General features: G+C 36.9%; 1 protein-coding gene and 2 long non-coding RNA genes across 6 annotated transcripts in view; all 3 read right to left on the bottom strand.

Annotated features, from left to right (window-relative positions):
* Positions 1–2980: 2980 nt before the first annotated feature.
* LOC121029994 (uncharacterized) lies at positions 2981–6618 on the bottom strand. The gene is made up of 2 exons (XR_005790018.1): positions 5550–6618; positions 2981–4299 (listed from the first exon to the last, which is right to left on the bottom strand). It is a non-coding gene; the product is annotated as an uncharacterized LOC121029994 (long non-coding RNA).
* Positions 6619–8019: 1401 nt separating this feature from the next.
* LOC121029995 (uncharacterized) lies at positions 8020–10885 on the bottom strand. Its single transcript, XR_005790019.1, has 2 exons — positions 9161–10885; positions 8020–8290 (listed from the first exon to the last, which is right to left on the bottom strand). It is a non-coding gene; the product is annotated as an uncharacterized LOC121029995 (long non-coding RNA).
* A 3151-nt stretch (positions 10886–14036) lies between these two features.
* Positions 14037–15680, bottom strand: part of PKIB (cAMP-dependent protein kinase inhibitor beta) — a 155363-nt gene continuing 153719 nt past the window's right edge. For all 4 annotated transcript variants that reach the window (XM_040474526.1, XM_040474528.1, XM_040474527.1 and 1 more), the window contains one exon: positions 14037–14795. In XM_040474526.1, the coding sequence (XP_040330460.1) occupies positions 14728–14795 (68 nt within the window). In that variant the 3' untranslated portion in view covers positions 14037–14727. The remainder of the gene's footprint in view (positions 14796–15680) is intronic.

The raw sequence follows: 15680 nt of genomic DNA, 5'->3' as shown, positions 1-15680 counted from the left end.
GACAAAACAAAAGAGACTCATAAATATGGAGAACAAACTGGAGGGTTGTGGGAGGGGGGATGGGCTAAATGGGTAAGGGGCACTAAGGATTCTACGCCTGAAATCATTGTTGCACTATATGCTAACTAATTTGGATGCAAATTTTAAAAAATAAAAAATGAAATAAAAAAGAACCTTTATGAAAAATATACAATGTAGTTAATTAATTCAGTTGAGTAGTAAAACATGTATTTTTGCAAATAAAGGTTTTTTAATTTAAGCATAAACTTGCACATATATGGGTTTTTTTAAATTATATGGCTAAGAATTTTAGAAACTTGTGGGCATTTCCAAAAATTTTTTTAAAAAGTTAGTATGTCAGGGCACCTGGGTGGAACAGTTGGTTAAGCATCAGACTCTTGATTTCCACTCAGGACATGATCTCACAGTTGTGAGATTGAGCCCCGAATCAGACTTTGCACTGACAGCACAGTCTGCTTGGGATTCTCTTGCCCCTCCCCACTAGCACATGCCCATTCATGCACACTCGCTCTCTCTCTCTCTCAAAATAAACAAAAATTTAAAAAATTAATATACTTGGGTGCCTGGGTGGCTCAATCAGTTAAGCATCCAACATCAGCTCAGGTCACAATCTCACAGTTCATGAGTTTAAGTCTTGCATCGGGCTGTGCTGATGGTTCAGAGCCTGAAGCCTGCTTCAGTTTCTGTGTCTCCCTCTCTCTCTGCCCCTTCCCTGCTCATACTCTGTCTCTCTCTCTCTCAAAAATAAACAAACATTTTTTAAACATTTTTTTAATGTTTATTTATTTTGAGAGACAGAGTACAAGCAGGGGAGAGGCAGAGAGAGAGAGGGAGACACAGAATCGGGAGCAGGCTCTAGGCTCTCAGCTGCCAGCCCGATGTGGGGCTCAAACCCATGAAACCTGAGATCATGACCTGAGCCAAAGTCAGATGCTTCACCAACTGAGCCACCCAGGTGCTCCAAAAATAAACAAACATTGAAAAATTTTAAAAAAATAATATATCTATAGCAAATATACCTGAAATAAATGTCTTCACTTCCATAGATAGAATTTTATGTTCAAATTTTCAAAATAAGATTCAGAATGATTATACAATGATGATGAAAAATACTCTAAATAGCATTAATGAGTTTTTTCAGATTTTTGTTGTTTTTTGTTTTTGTAGACCTATATACACATATGCGTATATACATCTGTGTGCATGTGTGTGCATTTCCTTCTCATCAAATGAGGTACTGAATCAAAGTGAACAGTTTTTGCTAAAAGGATCATCTAGGAACGTTTAATTCATCGTGGTTCCCAAACTAAGATTGCTAGATCCACTTTACAGTGTTATTAAAAACTATTTAAAGCATGTTAAGGACTACTTAATATTTCATCAATACATCATCCAATTGCTTATTAAAAAGTCGTACATTTCCACTAACATGAGAGACACAATAACTTATTAAGATTAAACTCTTAACATGCCCTAGAAACTGTGTTGAGCACATTAATCTCATTTAAAACATTGCTAATCACTCTAGGAAGTAGGTGCTATCGTTATTCTTAATTTACTATAGACTTGCTCAGGGTTTGCAATCTCAGAGGGATAACAGAATTCTCTCAGGTCTGTCTGCCTCAGACCCAGGCTCTTAACCACCATAACATATTGCTTTATTTTGGCTAATTCAACAGTCAAAGAAAATAAAATATGTATTTTTCACATTCTTATTATTTCTTCAAATATTTGTTTTTCCTCTTTTGTGAACTATTTTCTACTATCATCCCTTATTTATTTTTTAATTTGAATACTAATGCTTTTCTTATTGTTTTGAGTTCTTTTATATTGTCTAAATAATTGGAAATATTTTGCTCAATTTTTATCTTTCATTTTATATAATGAATTCTTTCTTAAATAGTGAAATCTATAAATTTTTTCAGACTAGAACTTGTAAAAGAGTATCTGCATCAATTCCTTCATGTAATATTTCAGGAGAATCAAGGTTACACACTCAGATAATTGCTAATCTCTTAGTATAACATGGAAGGCAGCAGGTAAGAAATATACTATATGAACATTATATACCAAATTAGATTGGAACTTTCAAAATTATTTATTTAAGTTTATTAATTATTTAATAATTATTTTTGAATTAGATCACTTTTTATTCTTTTTTTAAGATTTACTCAGAATTAAGATGTGTGGCTATCTGGCTCAACTAAAACATAAAAAGGTCTAAAATAAGTATGCATACATATATAAACTATGCCGAATGACACAGAATACGCAGAGTTGTGGTATGTCTGCTTGACTTTTTTTTTGTGTTAGCTAGATACAGGAAAATAAATACAACTTAGCACAAATCCACCGCGCTTTTCTTGGCTTTCTCTACTTCATTCCTATTTTGGAAAAAAATCTCGACCTTCATCCAAAGAGGTGGCCAAGGGTTGAATATTACATTGGTCTTGCTACTAGTCCTGCCGTGAAAATAGAGTTTACTTTTTTCTCTGCCAGACGAAAGTGAGAAGTAAATGATTGACAAAGTGATTCCCAAGGAGGAAATTCAAACATTTGCCAGTGCCAAAGATAATTTTTTTTAATTTCATGCTCTCCTCCAATTCGTTGTCTATAAGCATAAATGTTTATGATCTAGGATTCATTCTATCCCACACGACAGCATATGATTTGGCAAGTTTGCTTTATAGAAACCTGTGTTCATATGAAGGAAAAATAGGGTGACAAATGCAAAGTATGTTTCCAAACAACAGCAAAAAAATTCTCACACTCTTTACCCCTGTTTTTGCTTAGGAAAAAGAGATGGTGTGAGTCATTATGGAAAATAATCCCTCTTACTACTCCTATTTCCCCACATCCTCTCCCACACAACTCCAAACATACACACACACACACACACACACACACACACACACACGCACACACCAAGAATTCAGCCCCCAAAATACAAGACGGACAGTTTTGTAGAGATGGGTTTATTTATAACAATGTAATATTAACATTTTCTGGAAAATACAGTAAACTGTAGAAAAGACAAATTCAAATAGGAGCAGTAAAGCATTTAAAAACACTTTTTATTTTTTATAATTATTTAATTAAACAGAAAACAGTGATAACAGAATCCATAGGAGCCAGATGTTAATGGAAGATTAAAAACAAAAAAAACTCTCTTGTAAAAAGTGACATTTTTTGTCTCTACACTAAGTAGCCTCAAGTGTACCAAACTCTTTACATGGAAAAATGCTTCTCAACAGCAACCTTGGCAATATGTAAAGATGATCTTACATTGCCAAATGGGCTTTGAGCTGCTTCCTAATTTACTTTTTCCTCAGTTTGTTACTCGATGTTACACATATTAATATGCCATCCTAGGCTAATCTGACTCCAAAACTCTCATCATGCTTGTGTTTCAATCTTCCTATCCTTCTATTACACACCAAATTGATTGCAACCAACCACTTCTATTGTTAGGAGAAAAGCATAGTATAGAAAATATGGCACTCATAACTAATATGCCTGAAACATGATGGTTTTCCAGTTGATAGTCGTGGAGCCAAAAGACTCTAAATTCAGGGTGTGTTTCAGCAACTATTCAGTAGAGACGGAACTACTCCTCATTAAGTCGTCTAGGCAACCATTTGGTGAAAAATCTGCAGTTAAATTTTTTCCTCTCGTTTTCTCTTTTTCTAGAAGTGACGATTTTTTCCCTTGTTTTCCACTATCCATTCCTCCTCACGTTTCTCTTTATACATTATCTTAGGCACTTATTCTCCTCTTTCTTTTTTTTTCTTATTCTTCTACTAATTATCCAAACTTTCTTTCCCTTGGAAAAGAGATCAAAACAAACACTTGCCTTTAAAGTTGGCCTATCAACTACCATCTGGTTATTATTTTGTTCCTTTTTAGAAAATCAACTGTAGATCTTTCGTAAAAATGGAAATTCTGCTCACTTATGCTACCAGAGTGTGGTGGAGTGCCAGCTTATTAAAACGCGGGAAGTGTCAGTGCAGAGACAACAGTGGTTCAGACTACTTTCCACATCCGCCTGCTTTCTTTTAAGGCTGAGGGCATTTGAAGTGCTATTTCTTAAGCAACACCAAAAACAAACAAAGGGTGAAGAAACTTTGATTTGAGGAAAGATTGCTTTTGTTAGCAGATCGCTAGCTAGGATGAGTTAGATTGGTAAGAAATAGATCATATGTTCTGGGAGGGGGAATATGGGAATGCTGAGCGGTCATTCGTATGGACTGAGGTTTCTTACAGCATCTGGATGTGGGTCTCTGATGTGGAGCTCTTTTTGACAGATTCAGCTAGTTTTGATTTGCTGCCACCCATTTCTCATGTGACTAAGAAGAGAGCATAAGATTTTCATTTATATAGTTTAAAATAAAGGTGTTAGCTAGCTTTCATCGTACTGCTTCACTACTCAAAACAACAAGCAAAACCACCTCTTTTCGGTGTTGCTATTGCCTACAGGGTAGGGTCCAGGTGCCTCAGCCTGCCTTTGCCAAATCTCTAGAATCTGAATCTCATTTCCAATCTTATTTCCCAAGTGTCTCACTACTCTCTGCACCTCAGTGTCAACCACACCAGCCCACTTATCTCCAAATACGCCATGTGCATTTCTGCCTCCTCTCAGCCTTCGTTCACATTTGAAATGCTCTTTACATCCCACCAATTGTATTGTTTATTATTTGCAGCTGGGCCAGCAGTAGATATTCTGAAAAGAGCATCTAGAAAGGCAGCCACTGTGGTCTCCCCTCCTGTCTTTTCTGACCATTATTGCCAAAGACCTCAAATTCCAGAGCCATCTAAGAATAAGGACCAGACGAGGTGAGGGGTAATAGATTATGTCAAGGGATAAAGTCTTAAGAAAGGGAGAGTAATGTCCTTATGGTGTCACTGGCCACTCAGATAAGGTGGTTCCTTACTAAGTGTGAGACAGTGTTTCAGGACATAGGTAAGTCAGACATGTATCAGTGGAGAGTTGCCAATTTCCATATCTTGAAGAAACAGTGACGGGGGAGGGACAACAGCTTTAGAAAGGCACTCAATTTAATTAAATTGAGTAAGTCAAAGTTTTATATAGTATTACTTGTTATGGAATCTCTGATCATTTTTTCATTTAATACTGCAAATTTATATTATCACTCATTTGTTGAGGATGCAGTTGTGAAGACTGGACACACAATGTCCAGTCTGCCTCCTCTTACCTGAAAAACTGAAAGAGCCAGAAATAAAATTAAAAACAAACAAAACAAAATATCAATTTGTTTTCAAGTTAAAAGTGTACATTCCACTATTGCTGATAGCCAATTTTATTTTCTCAAAGCAGCTCTTAAAATGTGCCTGAAAATAAGAAACTAACCGAGTTAGGTAAGATTTAGAGGCTTTCTAAATAACTTCATTCTACATGTAAGAAAACCAAAGTTCCAAGAAATAAAGACTGCTTGTATTTGAAAAGAACCTGTGAATGAAAAAGAACCTCTCTTTCTTTCTTTTTTGGATTTTCTGTCACTCTTGGTGACAGAATAATCCAAACCACTGGGCCTCATTTTCTGCTAATTAAGTGAAGTAACTACTAAGCTATCTCCTTGGGGTCTATAGCCTCTGATGAAACAGACTCCCTTCCCCCCACCCCAACACAGGCTCACATTATCTCCTGACCAACCACCTAAACATCCATTGCTGTAAGAAAGCACGCGTTCTCACTGGCAGAGTGGGACCGTTCATTTTGTCAATTACCAATGGGGGGGGGGGGACAAACATTTGGGGAGGGGACCCAAAGCCATCTTGGCTGTGGAGGGAAAGGGGAAAACTGGTGGTAACTACGGAGGGCAGGCTGGAGCTAGGAAGAAGGTAGGCTTCTGTGAAGTTGCCCCAGAATCTTGGTGCAAAAGCAGCACCATCTCAGCATGTAGTGCTCGGCAGAGGAAGTTAGCGTCTCTTGTTCTATTTAAGGGCATGGGTTTCAAAAACCCCAGCCATGATAGGAAGCATCAAAAGAAGAAACTAATCCCCATACCTAGACCAAAACCACCAAAGAGAGGCAATGTGGCTCGGGGACAGCCTGCAGGCAGCGGCATCTATGGAAGTAAGAAAACCCCAAAGCAAAGGAAAAAGGAGAAAGGAGTTCAGGACTCAATTCTGACGCTGCTGAGTATTCTTTAAACAGACTTTGTTTTAAAATCTTGCCTTTAAGCACACCCTCAACTTCAATCATTATCTTAAACTTTTTACTGGCCTGTGCCTCAGTTTCTTCAGCTGTGAAATGGGGACAGTAATGCCTACATCAGCATTATGAGAATTAAGAGGGTGTGCATGGGTAAGGCACTTAGAACAGCACTCGGCATATAGTTCACACTGTGTTTGCTCTCCTTTGGAAAGGTGATACAAGTTAGTGGTTAAAAGCACAGATTCTGGATTCAACCTGCTTTGGTTTGAAACTTGGCTTTGCCATTTACTAGTATGGCCTTGGGCAAGGATTTGTCTGGCCTGTTTTTTTCATATGTTGTGCTGTTAAGAGAATTAAGTAAACCAACACACATAAAGCCCTGGTAAAAGTCTTTAACGTATATTGAATGTTAGCTATTAATGCATATTTTTTAAACATGTTTTTTTTTTTTATAATTTTTTTTTTGTTTATTTATTTTTTTGGGACAGAGAGAGACAGAGCATGAACGGGGGAGGGGCAGAGAGAGAGGGAGACACAGAATCAGAAACAGGGTCCAGGCTCTGAGCCATCAGCCCAGAGCCCGACGCGGGGCTCGAACTCACAGACCGCGAGATCGTGACCTGGCTGAAGTCGGACGCTTAACCGACTGCGCCACCCAGGCGCCCCTATTAATGCATATTAAGCATTGTCTCTCCCTTCCCTTCCCTGCTCACCCACATGTGGCCTATCACTGAATCTGGAACTTGGGTACAGTGACAGCACTCCAGAGATATCAAGAAGCTGTGCTCAGGGCCTCTCACCTCCAGCAGGGACTTTGCCACGACTATCTGGCCAACACCCCCTTTGTGCATGCAAGTTTCCCACACAACGTGCAAGGGAATTTATGGAAAAAGTTTTCCCTATTTCCCTTTCTGCCTTCAGGAGACCAGGAATAATCACTTAGTTAACCCACATTATATTTTCATGAGACTCATCTTCCTCCTAAGTGGAGGGGAAACTCTGAAGTGATAGAAGGTATTTTTAATTAAATCGAGAATAAAGCCACACATTCATATACCATTTACTTGCGCTCAAGCTGCCAGGGGCTTTTCAAAGTCTCAAAGTCACAATTGAAAATAGCACTTTTAACTTTAAAAACATCAAAGGCCAATTCTAATCTAAGACTGTAGAGAATTCAGAACTGTTTTTAACTTGATTTTAATGAATAAGACATTTGTGCATAACCATCTTAAATTAAAAAAAAAAAAGAAAGTTGCCCCTGTTATACAGAAAAAAGAACTCTTTGTTGCATGGAAGAAAAAGTTGTAGCCTTTGTATTTCTAAGAAGTGTATTTTTAAGATGTATTAGAGCACCCTCTTTTGGTATCTAAGAACATAGGATATCCTAAAAATTCAATAATCAGAGATTAGCACATTTTCTTAAACCCATAATTTCCTTTCTAAACTGTCTCAGAAAAATTGTTTAAATAGTTATTTTTGTTTTCTGCTGTTGTTTTATTTGTTTTTGCAATAATCCTGAACACACACATAGCATAATTGCTGAAACAAACAAATCAAAACAAAACAAGTTGGAAACCTTAGGAAAACATTAAATGTGACAGAAGTGAAATCAGTAAGAAACGTGGTGCCAGCACCACCTAGTGTCTATTTTGAGCAATTGTTGCATGTAAAAAGAAAATTTACCCAAAGGAATACAATTTAGGTTGAATTTAGGTCAAAATTCTGAAACCAAATTTACATCTATTGACTGATATCCCCCTTATTTTTTCTATTGTTCTCCACAGTCTTTATAATATCAAATGAAGAAATATTTTAAAAATGAATTTTTTTTACACGAATAGAAATCCAATTTAGGTGCAAATGTAATTATAAAACTGGAATATTCGAATGTCTAATGTCTCTAAATCACCACAAAATCCTTCCAAGAGCTCTAACAGTAAATTCCATATGCTCAAAGGTGGGGCAAGACTTTTTTTTCTCATCTTACTCTGAGAAGAATTGTTCCCCGAGGCCTCTGTAGTGATACCTGTCCAGGGCTTCAGGGACTCCTCTGCCATCAGTGCTGCCAGATATTATTCAGCTTCTGAAACATACCTACATGGAACAAAGGAGATCATTTCACTTGCCTGTGAGGCCCTACCTTTAAGATATTCACAGTTAGTTCATGACAGATCATATTTGTGATTCCCACAGAATATCAGTGTGCCCTTTCCAGTTATAGGCAGCCCCAGGACAAATGTGAAATGCGTCAAGTTTGGGTGTGGTGCCTCTCTCTTCAGTTCAGCCTGTCCCCCCCTTTGCGTCATTTCCAGGGCACTACTTCCCTCCCCAAAGAGCCACAGGTGCCTCACTATTTTCCATTCCTTAGAGTCCTGCAAGTGAATGGCAAATTAAATGGCAATTGCACTTGTCATATAAAATCTTTTTTGTGATAAGGTAAAATATAAATGAATAAAGGAGGGAGTGAATAAATAAATGCCAAGCAAATAAATAAAATTCCTTCTGCTAAGGCATAAATGCCTCAAGAGGGCTTATGTGCTATTCTCTCTATATACAACTTTTTAAAAATTTTTTAGGAATCCTGAGTGGAATTCTGTTTTGAGCAGAGGGTCTTTTGGTGCAAGAGAGGCAGTGCACATCCTGACTCTGAGAGCCTCATCCTGGGTCACTCTTGCCTTTCACACTTTCACACTTTCTTACTTGTGTGGATTCCCAAAGGTACTCCCTGAATCCATTTTCTTCATCTGCAAAATGAGAAACATTAGCAACTATTTTGTATGATTATTATTATGAAACTTCAGAGGGATCTACTATGGTACTTAGTAATCACCAGTCACTCAAAGTATGACTATATAATTATTATTACTATTATCATTATTATGTATACATATTATTATCATTATTCCTATTGGTATGTGCTCAATAAGAAATCCTCCCTAGAATTTTAACAAGGAGCAACAATACCTTTCCAGCCTTTTGCTTGAGCCAATGTTTCCACTTTTAAACAGCTTCAGATTTTCCATGTTCAATAAGAATTAACATCAATAACTCTGGAAAAAATGGAATCCACTCTGGTTAATCAGTCCTAGTTTTAGCTAAAGAGGTGCTGCTCACAGGAAGAAAAGAGAGCAAAGGAATAGGAGGAAAATGTACTTTAGCAAATGACATAGAAAAGAACAGACATTCACCTGAAAGTCTGCCACTCTATGCTCAAGCAATTAATAGTAATGATGATGATAAAAATAAAAAAATAATAATAGCTTGTCTATGTTCCAGGCACTTTCCTTAGCAATTTACTAGTATTCACTCATTTAATTCTCATAATTCATCATTTTATACATTGAAGCACAGAGAGTGCTTCAAAAGTCCTGATAGCAAACAGTAGAACTGTAATCTGAATTTGAGGTGTCAGTTTTTACAGATAAGACAACAGGCTAGTGTGCTTTGTAACTCTTCCTGTCTCTCCCTCTCCCCCTTTCTCTCTCTACAACCATCACCTCCCAAACTGGCCAAAGCCACCTACGCTAGCAAAATTGAAGCAAACGCACCATTTCCTCTTGGAAGTAGGATGCCTTGCTCTGTGGTAATTCACATTCTAAGATGGTTCCAACCTTTCCAGCCCAAATTACAAAAATATCTCTTGGCACAAGGAGCAAAATTGTTTTTTATTCTGCTTTCTCTTCCTTTGAATAGTCAAGTTTCCAAATAACTGCTTACTAGCTTTATTATTCCCTTTTGTCCTGGTTTATCTGACAATAATAATTATTATTTAGCTACTGACTAAGCCAAGTGGCTTATATATAGACAATGGCAAAAATGGGCTTCGAGACTTCCTTTAATGAGCCCAACTAGATAGTTTTGTTGACACTGTCATTGACAATAAGCAAAGATTCCTCCAAAAGAGCCTGATTTTTTTTTTCGAAAAGTTGATAGGCTATTTCAATTTTGTCTTTAAACTACAATTGACCTCTCATTCCCCTTTGTCTGGATTTTATCTTAGAAAAAAAATCCTTTCATTAGTAAATATTCAACAAGCCTGATACCTCCTGTAACATATAATACTTATAAATATGTATATAATGGAACATTTCTGTGTGCCTTGTGATAAATAAGTGGTTTAAGATATACATTTGGAATGTATGTCATTACCAGCAGTAGTGAAAGGGACATGGCTTCGTTTCTGGTCTCCTAATCCTAAATGAGAGATAAATACCACATAATACTGTGATCCAAGAGTTGTTAATTTTTTTTCTTTTACATTTTCATGGAACACATTACTCATTTAAGTACTCGAAATTCTGTTTTGTTGCAGTAACTGTCATAAAACACTAGTGAGGTGACTCATTGTTAAAGGGTAATGTTCATCACCTGTCAGCAGCTTATTAGTGTGACTGAATTGGCACTAATGTGGTAATTACTATGAATTGTCAATTTCCATTATAATGTCTTCTCCCAGCACCAAGAACTAGGGATGTTTGTGAAAGCACACAGAAAGGCAGAGATAGCCAAACTAACAAACTCAGCTGCCCACAACCTCCACCACCAGAAAATAATGGCAAAAGCATCTGGAATAAAAATGATGATGATGATAGTCAATATTTATTGAATAAGTATTCTTTACCAGCCATTCACCAAGTGTTTTACATATAGCTCATTTATTACTTCCACTAACCCTATAAAGTATGTACTATTCTTTTTTTTTTATTTTATTTTTTTATTTTTTTTTTTAATTTTTTTTTTCAACGTTTATTTATTTTTGGGATAGAGAGAGACAGAGCATGAACGGGGGAGGGGCAGAGAGAGAGGGAGACACAGAATCGGAAACAGGCTCCAGGCTCTGAGCCATCAGCCCAGAGCCTGACGCGGGGCTCGAACTCACGGACCGCGAGATCGTGACCTAGCTGAAGTCGGACGCTTAACCGACTGCGCCACCCAGGCGCCCCTACTATTCTTAATATCACTGTACAGAGGATAAAGCTGAGACTTGGAAATGATGTAAATTTCCCAAGATCATGTAGCTAGTGAGTAGGAGAGCTACTCAAACTCAGGTCATACATATCCAAAATGCACATGCTTACAAAAGTCACCAACCAATTTAAAAATGGGAAGAAGACATGAATAGACATTTTTCCAAAGAAGACATACACATGGCCAACAGACATGAAAAGATGCTCAACATCACTGATCGTCCCAGGGAAATACAAATCAAAACTACATTGAGATATCACCTCATACCTGTCAGAATGGCTAAAATCAACAACACAAGAAACAACAGGTGTTGGCAAGGATGTAGAGACAGGAAAACCCTCTTACACTGTTGGTGGAAATGCAAACTGGTGCAGCCACTGTGGAAAACAGTGTGGAGTCTCCTCAAAAAGTTAAAAATGGAACTACCCTATGACCCAGTAGTCGCACTCCTGGGTATTTACTTAAATATAAAAACATTAATTCAGGATACATGCACCCTGATGTTTATAACAACATTATCTATAATAGCCAAATTATGGAAACAGCCTAAGTGTCCATTGACTGATGGATAAAGAAGATGGGGTATATATATATATATATATATATACACACACACACACACACACACACACACACACACACACACACACAATGGAATATTACTCAGCCACAAAAATGAATGAGACCTTACCATTTGCAATGACACGGATGGAGCTGGAGAATATTATGTGAAGCAAAATAAGTCAGGTAAAGATAAATACCATACAATTTCACTCATACATGGGATTTAAGAAACAAAACAAATAAGCAACAGGAAAAAAGAGAGACAGAGGCAAACCAAGAAACACTTGACTATGGGAACAAACTGATGGTTACCAGAAAGGAGGTGGATGGAGAATGGGTGAAAAAAGTGGTAGGGATTAAGGAAGGCACTTGCTGTGATAAGCATTGGGTATTGTATGGCAGAGTTGAATCACTGTATTATATACCTGAAACTAATATTACACTGTATGTTAACTGGAATTTATTTAAGTTTAATTGAGACAGAGAGAGACAGAGAGAGAGAGAGAGAGAGAAACATAGCGTGGGAGGGGCAGAGAGAGCAGGAGATACAGAATCTGAAACAGGCTCCATGCTCTGAGCTGTTAGCACAGAGCCTGATGTGGGGCTTGAACTCACAAACCTCAAGATCATGACCTGAGCAGAAGTTGGACGCTTAACCAACCGACTGAGCCACCCAGGCACCCCAACTAATGGAATTTAAATAAAAACTTTAAAAAAATAGAACGAGGGACCAAAACAATAATTATTTCAGAAAGTGAGCCTTCATAAATTTAAAAGAACAGGGGAGCAATGAAGACTCAGTTTGATGTTTGCCATCGTGTTTTTATACATAATACAATGTATATAGCTCACTCACACAGACCGAAAAAGGAAATTATTGTACAAATACTAAACATTTGGACAGTAGGAATGTTCTGAAAATTTGTAGACAATAAAGTACTAGTGATTAATTTAAAAAAAAAAAATTCTTGTGCTTAACAGTTTAACTCTGCTCCAGGGTTCCTCAAGCTCTACACTACTGACATGCATAGCCAGATAATCCTTTGCTGTGAGGGTCCACCCACCGTAAGGGTCCACTCCCAGGACTGCAGGATATTTGGCAGCCTAGCAGCATCCTTAGCCTCTTTCCACTAGAAGCCAGCAGCGCTTTCTCTCCCTGTCCCCCAACCTAGTTGTGGCAGTCACAAATGTCTCCAGACATTGACAAATGTCCTCAAGAGGTAAAATTGCCATTACCCTGCAAGTTAAAAATCACTGTTCTCCTCTAATACTCTTTATACTGTTTATACAATATCATGTCATTCAATAACTTCCTGAATTACAATTTTAGTGTAATACATTTAATTGAAAATTAAATTAGTTTTAGGGGTGTCTGGGTGGCGCAGTCAGTGAAGCGTCTGACTTTGGCTCAGGTCATCATCTCACAGCTTGTGAGTTCAAGCCCTGTGCTGGGCTCTGTGCTGACAGCTCAGAGCCTGGAGCTGCTTGGGATTCTGTGTCCCCCTCCCTCTCTGCCCCTCCACTGCTCGTGCTGTCTCTCCCAAAAATAAACATTAAAAAATAAGTTTTTAAAAAGTTAAAAAAAATAAATTAGTGCTACACCTAAGATATTACTTTTGATTATTTTACCTAAAAAAAATTATATTTGAGAATTTAAAACAATCAGGTTCTTTGCAATCTACCCCTTTGGTATATATAAGATATGAAGTTAGGCTTCGCCAATGAAATAATAAGTAGGAGGTGATTTATGTTGCAAAGTTTATTAACTTCCTCTTCTAAAGTGTGTCACCATTTTTCAGTTGGTATACTTTAGAAGATAAAATTAAGAAGACTTGTATCAAGAACAAGTTTCTTGAGCAGTGAAGAGTTTATTTGATTACTGTATACAGACATGGCCTAAGTCAACAATCAAATAAAATATAACTGCATGCATATATATCTGAAAATTAAAATAAATTCATTAGTCCATTTTCTAAAAATTCAGAATTTTACTATTTTTCTAAAATGTCTAATAAAATTTACTACAACTTTGGTTTTGCTTTTGTTCCTTTTAAAATATATACTTAAATATATATTAAAAGCAAGTATTTTGCTATTTCTACCTACAACATTCACTAAATATTTGTGTCATGTTAGTTACTTTAGGGAAGATATAAAAATGATGGTCTGCATTCCTGAGGAAATCATTTCAGAAACAAGTCACAATACACATAAGCCCTAAGAAAGGAAAAGACAGTATAAAGCAACTAGTAAAGTGTTTTGAATAAGTCTTATTAAAGAAAAACATATGCACACACATACACCAAAGTTAAGGAAGATAGTGAAATTCATTTTAATAGGCATGTTCCATATAAACAATTTGTCACAAATTTTGTATTTTAAGAGTCTATAAGAAAAATCACAGTATGCATAGACTAGAAGCAAAATACATCAAACAAAAATATCCTAAAGATATTTAAGTTGTCAAAGTTTTGCAATTTTTCCAAATCATTTTAGGGTTTGGGGAAAAATAGTGCATTTTTGCTTTAAAAACAAATGTTCTCTATGTGTTTTTGACTATTATTCCTTCTCATCCAAAAAAAAATACTGCCCTACAAATTCCATAGTTTTAAATGAATGGTGTTTGTTTTATATTTACTAAGAAAATGGTTTGCCCATTACCATAAAAACAGAATTAAAAATACATCTGGCTAAGTAAATCCAAAAGAGAACAGTGGATTTTGTTAGGTTTATAGATAATGATATGTATATAAGTGACCATACATTCTTAACCTTTTCCTTGGGTGCAATTTGGAAGTAATATGCCTTTTAATAGCCTACATTGGACATTGTGGTTGCATTCCAAGTGAGTAGCATCACAACAAAATTATCTAATATACACGTGTTGCTTAGGGCTGCAATGTTACCATAGTTACTACCAGATCAAACATCTCAGGAAAGCAGGGCCACTAAGTCTTTCAGTTTACAGAAATTCAGCACTTTTGATAGTTTATGAGCCTTCATTTTTCTTCTTTTGGGGGCTTTTCCAATTGGCATTGTGTTGTTTCTTCATCTTTCTTTTTTACATCTAAAAAATAAATAAATAATTCCGTTCATTTATAGAATATGGTGAAATATATTTTATACTATAGTGGAATGAAACCATTAGTACTTCCTTTATGCATCCTAATAATTCTCTCCTTGATTAGGAGAGGCTTTGCCCTCAATCTAGATATGGAAACTATACAAAGAAAAGAAATATGGATAGGTTTGGGAATCAACATTCTCCTAGTTACCTTTCCCTCCTATTCTCCAGAATTATTACATGCGAGGCAGTCTCCTAGGTATTATCACAATCTCCATTTATAGATTAGTCTATTGAAATACAAACAGGTTAAGTAACTTGTTCAGTCACAGAGCTAGTAAGTGACAGAAACACAATTTGGACCGGGTCAAGTGGCTCCATAGCCCAACCCCCTTAATGATCTCCCTATAGTTCATCACACTCTCTCCAGCTTCCTCACAGTTTCTACCTCCTTTGCTCTTAGAAGATGATCTCACTACTTTGCAGAAAAGAAAAAAAAAAATCAAAATCTTCAGGTAAAAGCTCCCTCAACCACCAAATTTCTAAAACCCCGTAGTCTGTACTTATTCCTTCTACCCTTCCTCTTATTACAATGGAAAATGTGTTCCTCAGGACTGGTTACATAATTTATTGGAGCCCAGTGCAAAGTGGGAATGTAGCACCCCGTCTTCAAAACATATGGAAAACTTCAAGACAGCAACAGCAAGTGCAAATCTCTTCTGAACCCAGGGCTCTGTGCAACCAACCACACCTCACCGCACAATCCTGGAGCTGGCCTCGGTGCTGCTCAGACTATCCAAGTGTATTCCTTCAAGATCTGGGACCCTCTCCATTTCTGCCTCATCAGCAAGCTGACTCTAACAATCATCTCCCGCCTTCATTTCACCT

The sequence above is a fragment of the Herpailurus yagouaroundi genome, unplaced genomic scaffold (assembly GCF_014898765.1).
Source record: "Herpailurus yagouaroundi ecotype Mexico unplaced genomic scaffold, PumYag 139, whole genome shotgun sequence".
Classification (NCBI taxonomy): Eukaryota; Metazoa; Chordata; class Mammalia; order Carnivora; family Felidae; genus Herpailurus; species Herpailurus yagouaroundi.
The sequence above is the reverse complement of the archived record's forward strand: the minus strand, read 5'-3'. Positions and strand labels throughout refer to the sequence as shown.